This window comes from Peromyscus californicus, unplaced genomic scaffold (genome assembly GCF_007827085.1).
Source record: "Peromyscus californicus insignis strain IS unplaced genomic scaffold, ASM782708v3 Scaffold_7__1_contigs__length_154581171, whole genome shotgun sequence".
NCBI classification, from domain to species: domain Eukaryota; kingdom Metazoa; phylum Chordata; class Mammalia; order Rodentia; family Cricetidae; genus Peromyscus; species Peromyscus californicus.
In genome coordinates this window covers 128,951,180-128,957,634 of record NW_026294595.1, presented here as the reverse complement: position 1 = coordinate 128,957,634, position 6,455 = coordinate 128,951,180, and the positions used below count along the sequence as shown (strand labels likewise).

Below are 6,455 nucleotides of genomic sequence, written 5' to 3'. Positions count from 1 at the left end.
TTTCATCTCTGAATCGGCTCTGTGTTTGTTATTTAAAAAGACGGTTACATCTACAACTATGAACTCGGGGAAGCAATAGCTCACACCTGAGGACTGAGGCAGTGTGACATGAGCAGCTTAGCGGTGTCCATTGCATGAAAGCTTAAAGGATCAGCAGCTGTCGCCTTCCACGTACTCCTCCCAATCTCCAGTCACCCTGGCCATTCACCAGCCCCAACCTCCTATCCTACCTTCTTCCATAATTGCCCTCCCTTGTCTTTCCGCCAGAGCACCCTATAGCAGCAGGTATGGTGGCCCACATCTGTAATCCTAGCACTTGGGAGGCTGAGACAAGATGACTTTCAGGAGTTTGGAGCCAGGCTGGGCTATATAGTGAGTTCCAGGCTAGCCTGAGCTACAGAGTGAGGCCTTGTCTCAGAAAATCAGCCTGCTAGCCAGGCAACCAGCCAGCCAATCAAGTGAACCAAAACAAAGCCCCAGTTCAAATATCATCTCCTTTAAAAATTCCCATCCCCACCAGTCCCCTGGCTCTCTTGTAGACAGGATGCTTGGGGCCCTCACCCATCCCCATTGGCTTTGTCCCTCCTGCAGCACCCACCCCCATTCTCCTGGAACATGTGGGAAGCCAGGCATGGCTCTGAGCTCCAGCCTTGGGTCTCAGCACAGAGGTCTGAAGATCATGCCAGGCTTTTAGGAAACTCAGCCATCAAACAGTCAACTCTACTGTGCCCTGCCCTGGTTCTTTTCTGAGCCTCAGTTTCCCCTTCTGTAACAGAAGCAATGTGTTTCAGAGGACGGCTGTGAAGAGAAATGGAAACACATGAGTTAAGGGCCCTGTTCTCCTACCTGCCTCTCAACTGGCCTGGCTTGCCTCCCACCTGGACTAGCCGGGAATGGAGGGGACCCCTAGAGGTAGGGGGATGGAGAGGGGCTTCTGCCTATAATCAAAGCCTCTGAGTTGACAGCATGGGGGGAAGGCCCAGGATTCTGATGTTCCACACACAGGTATAAACCTCTTCACTGAGCCATTTGTATAAACTACAGGAATAACATCTGGGGAGTGCCAGGTCTGCACTTGGGGGTGGGGGTGGCAGCCTGTAACCCAGGCTGACCTGAAGCTCAAAATCCTCCTGCCTCCTGAGTGCTTTGTACTGTAAATTCCACCCATCTGGGCAAGCCTGCTCCTCTGTGATTCTCCTTGGCTGGCTACGGCATGAGGACTACAGTCCTCAGCCTGTGCTTTAGAGGGGGAGTGCTGCCCCTTCGGGGCTAAGAAAGGAAACACTAAGGCCTGGGCCTGAGCCATTTGGACTCATCTCACTGATAAAAACATTTATTGAGATTTATTGAGCACTTTCCAAGCCATGGGTACTGTGTGCAGCCCTCTGCACATTTCACCATACTTTGTCCTCAGGACACTCTAAGAGGTAGTACTATATTAAGTCCTGTTGTACAGGTGAGGAAATGGAGCAGAAAGAGGTTAAGTGCCTTGCTTGAGGTCACACAGGCAGATCTGAAGCCAGGGCTGGCTGGTGGCTACACTCAGCCCCAGGCTTAGAGACTTAGATACTCTTACATACTTACCTCACACAGTCCTCTAAGGAGGCCATCAGGAAGTGTTTTGGTAATGGTTCAACACACAAGGACTCCAACCACACCCAGCCAGCATAAAGGGCAGTGCGACCTGAGGCCACCCCAGGTAGCCTGGATGGGTGGGTAGAATCAACTCCGCCTTCTCTTGGAGGAGGCCCAAGTACCAGGCTCCACCAGCCAGCCCCTGGGCACTGCATGTTCTGGCCATCTCTCTTACCACTGCTGTGCCCTGGAGCTACGGTGCCTGCTTCAGACCCTGTGAGTGCTGCAGGGCTCCCTAGCTGATCGCGGGGCACAGGAGGACAGCTATGGGATAGGGTTGATGCAGTAACTTCCAAAAAGGCTTGTGCCTATGGCCTCCCCCGGGAAGTCCAGCCTGGTCATTCTGACGCCTGGATGTAGACCGGGACAGCAAGCATGGCACACGCACCCTCAGCCCCGGCCTGCAGCTCGGCCAAGGCCAGGTTGGAGCCCAGACCCTCGGTGTGCCCGGGCACCACCAGCTCCGGGTCCCCGCCCACCACGATGGACAGCACGGCATCCTGCTCGAAGGGCGGCTTGCCAGGGGCAGCCTCGGGTGCGGGCCCTGCAGCCTTCAGCTCCTCCAGCCCCAGCGGGTCGGGCACCGGGTTCTCTTCCTTGTGTACACCAACGATGCTGCCACTACCGCGCGGGGCTGCTCTCCTCCGGGGAGGCCGCCGGGCTTGCAAGTCCTTGTCCTTCGTGGGGCCCAGGCGGCAGCGGTGATCCTTGAGGTATTTGTGTCGTGAGAAGCCCTTGGCACAGCCTGCGCAGCGGAACTTGTAGTTGCCTGTGTGTGCGCGCTGGTGCTCCGCCAGGTGGGCTCGGCGGCTGAAGGACTTGCTGCACAGCCCACACTTGTGGAGCTTCAGGCCTGGGGAGTGAGGGGCAGCGAGAGTTGCAGCCTCTGGCCCTACAAGCGTCTGTGTGGTCAGGCCTCAGCTGGTTCCACTGTTATCTTTCACCGTCCCTGGCACTCACTCTACCACACTGTGCATCCTCCTGTCCCTGGGCCTTTGCACCTGCTCCCGGGCCTGAAATAATCCTAAGCCTTGGTGAACGCTGTAGGCCACACCACCACCTTTCCCTGGATAACCTCTTCTGGGCTGCTGGCCTCACCTGTGCCCCTCAGGCCATTGCCAATGGGAGAGAGAGAGATGTCTTTGTAAAGCACAAAATAGTAAGAGGCTTGGTACCCAAACCCTGCTCTAAGGCCGTTTCCTACAAATCAGGGTGAGTCTGCCCAGCCCCTCCTCCACCGTGTGTCTGTGCTCCGGCCCCTCCCTCCTCTGGTCTTTCTTTATCCAAGGGGCCCACACTTGTTCTCTCTTCCAGGAAAACAATTTCCCAGCTCCTCTCTCTCCTCAGGCTAGAATCTGTGGAGGACTTCCCTGATTTCCACACTAACCCTGCTGGGCCAGGCTCCTTCTGTAAATGCCTTCACCCTTCAGCCTCCTGGGGCCGGGGGCCCAAAAGGAGCAGCTACTTGCCTGAGACCACCCACCAAGAAGCTGGTAGCACCCAGGCTCAAAGCCAAGAAGTCAAAGTCCTTGATCGACTCTTCCTCCATTTCCCATTAAAAAAGAAGGGAAAAGTCTCTTGTAGCTCAGGCTGGCTTTGAACTTGCTAAGAAGCCAAAGATGACCTTGAACTCTTGCTTCTAGCCCCCAAGTACTGGAATTTACAATTTACTACCATGCTCAGCTTATGTGTTGTTGGGAATCAAACCCAGGGCTTTCTTTATGCATGCTAGGCAAGTGCTCTACCAACTGAGAGACTTGCCCAGTCTACTCTCCCATTTGCAAGCTTTTAACAGAAGCAACATTAACTTTATCTCCACGGGAATTTTTGGAGACATTTTTGATTGTTACACTAAGGGGAAGATGCCACTGACACACCATGGATGTGGGGTACGCATTAACAATGGGTGGGGGGTTGGCATGGACGGTGGATGGAGGGTGGGCATGGACAGTGGATGGAGGGTGGGCATGAACAATGGGTGGGGGTGGGCATGGACGGTGGATGGAGGGTGGGCATGGACAGTGGATGGAGGTGGGCATGGACGGTGGATGGAGGGTGGGCATGGACAGTGGATGGAGGGTGGGCATGGACAGTGGATGGAGGGTGGGCATGGACGGTGGATGGAGGGTGGGCATGGACGGTGGATGGAGGGTAGGCATGGACAGTGGATGGAGGGTGGGCATGGACGGTGGATGGAGGGTGGGCATGGACAGTGGATGGAGGGTGGGCATGGACGGTGGATGGAGGGTGGGCATGCACAGTGGATGGAGGGTGGGCATGGACGGTGGATGGGGGGTCGGCATGGACAGTGGATGGGATGCTGATAGACACTCCTGCTTGCCCTGGGAAGGTGGCTTGGAGGCCACATCTTGGACGGCACTGACATACACTTCTATGTCACTGCACACTGTCCAGTTTAGCTGTTTATATCTATTTCCCCTGGGACTGGGGTTGCATCTAATTCACCCCTGCTGTGCCAAGGTCCCCAACACAGACCTGGCTTCTAGTTCCCATGAACACATGAGTAGAAACCCGCTGGCTGGGTTAGACCAGGCCGGGACAATATGCATTCCACAGATGCCTGCTCCTCCTCCTGAGAGCTGGATCTCGGGGAGGTTATCTTAGCCCTCCCTCCAGCAGGCCTAAGCCTCTTACCAGCGTGGGAGAGAATGTGGGCTTTCAGCTTGTCCTGCCGGTTGAACTCCTTACTGCAGCCTGTGTGCATCCTGGAACCCAGAGCCATCAGTTATGGGGGCGCCCCCACCAGCCTTTGTCAGTCCAGGGGCAGCAGGGCAGCAGCATGGGGAGCGAGCCAGGCCGGGCCCCAACACATGGAGAGAGGGCCTCAGCCCAGCCTTCCATATTGGCCCCTCCAAGGTAATCCAACCCCCCAACCCCATAAATAAGGCAGCCCCGACTTACGAGAAGGGGCATTTGTACTTCTTGAAGGGTTCGTGGATCAGCATATGTCTCTTCAGCTTGTCCTTGCGGTTGAATGCAGACTCGCACACTGAACATTTGTAGGGCTTCTCACCTGTGGGGACATGGGAACACCACATGGGTCCCATGAGCAGGAGTCTGAACCCCCCAGGACGAGGACCTTTTCTTTTATTTCTTTTTTTTTTTTTGTTTTTTGTTTTTTTGTTTTTTTTTGTTTTTTTTGGTTTTTCGAGACAGGGTTTCTCTGTGTAGCTTTGCGCCTTTCCTGGATCTCGCGCTGTAGACCAGGCTGGCCTCGAACTCACAGAGATCCGCCTGTCTCTGCCTCCCGAGTGCTGGGATTAAATAAGAAATAAGAATAAGAAGAGCTCCTCTTATTCTTCCTGACTTGGCACAGAGAATTTGGAGGGGTTTTGTTTGTTTTTTGAGAGGTTTTCACTGTGTAGCCCAAGCTGGATTGGAGTGCCCAATCCTCCTGCCTCAGCCTTCCCAAGTGCTAAGATTACAGAAATATGTCACCATGAAACTCAAGGCTTGATGTCTGCCAGGAAAGCACCACACCATAACCCCAGCTTTAAAGTATATTTCTAATTAAATATATATATATATATATATATATATATAATTATTTTTATTTTTATGTGTATGACGTTATTGCCTGCATGTGTAAGTCTGTGAACCATGTGCATGTGTATGTCTGATGCCCAAGGAGGCCAGAAGAGGGTGTCAGATCCCCTAGAACTGCAGTTACAGAAGGTTGTGAGCCAACCTTTGGGTGCTGAGAACTGAACCTGGCCCTCTGAAAGGACAGCAAGTGTCCTTGACTGTTGAGCCTTACCTCCACCCAATCCCTACCCACAGTTTACTTTTTTCTCCTTGAGACAGGGTTTCTCTGTATCACCCTGGCTGTCCTGGAACTCACTCTGTAGACCAGGCTGGCCTCAAACTCAGAGATCTTCCTGCCTCTGCCTCTAGAGTGCTGGGATTAAAGGTGTGTGCCACCCCCACACCCCAGTTTATTTTCTAGGAGACAAGGTATTGATATGTTGCCTGAAAATCAACTCATATGTGACTTCCAGGCCAATCTGAGTGACAGAACAAGACCCTGCCTCAAATAAACAAAAAAGATCTGAAGTCATTTATTTGTTTCCTGCTCTAGAAAGATCTCCAGACAGGCTGGGGGAATAGCTTGGTACACATGCCTTTCTAGGAGGAAAAAGAATAACAACACCTCAGGGAAGCCAGAGGCATAAAAATTTTGTTGTTATTGTGTTGTTGTTTTGTGCGTGTGCGAGCACATGTGCGTGTATGCGTGGGCCTGAATGTGGCAGCCAAAGGAAGCTGAGTGTCTTCCAACAGGGTCTCTCTATGTAGACCAGGCTGGCCTGGGTTAAAGGATTAAAGGTGTGTACCATCATGCCTTCCCTTTCAGAATTTTCATCATCCCAAAAGCAAACTGTGCTCTAAATACATGTTTTAAACTAACACACTGTTAAGAACAAGCCCTACAAACCAACTCCTGAAAGCTTGTCAGAGAAAAAACACAGTACTGTCTACACCATTAAACCAATCTAGGACGAGCTGGAGGGAGGGAGGGAGAGTCATCTCATTCTGAAAAAAACAAAGACCTCAATACCAAAAGAAAAAAGTTGCTCTCTCTCTTTCTCTCTCTCTCTGTCTCTCTGTCTCTGTCTCTGTCTCTGTCTCTCTCTCTCTTCTCTGTGTAGCCCTGGCTGTCCTGGAACTCACTCTGTAGACTAGGCTGTCTTCAAACTCAGAGATCCACCTGCCTCTGCCTCCTGAGTGCTGGGATCAAAGGCGTAAGTCACTATACCCTGCAATGCTATCTAACTTAAAATAATAATAATGGCTGAAAAACT

At 52.5% G+C, this 6,455-nt stretch overlaps 1 protein-coding gene across 4 annotated transcripts in view; it reads right to left on the bottom strand.

Moving 5' to 3' along the window:
• Window positions 1-1,312: 1,312 nt before the first annotated feature.
• Window positions 1,313-6,455, bottom strand: part of Znf341 (zinc finger protein 341) — a 38,159-nt gene continuing 33,016 nt past the window's right edge. For all 4 annotated transcript variants that reach the window (XM_052724029.1, XM_052724030.1, XM_052724031.1 and 1 more), the window contains 3 exons: window positions 4,558-4,669; window positions 4,291-4,361; window positions 1,313-2,488 (listed from right to left, as the gene is read on the bottom strand). In XM_052724029.1, the coding sequence (XP_052579989.1) occupies window positions 1,974-2,488; window positions 4,291-4,361; window positions 4,558-4,669 (698 nt within the window). In that variant the 3' untranslated portion in view covers window positions 1,313-1,973. The remainder of the gene's footprint in view (window positions 2,489-4,290; window positions 4,362-4,557; window positions 4,670-6,455) is intronic.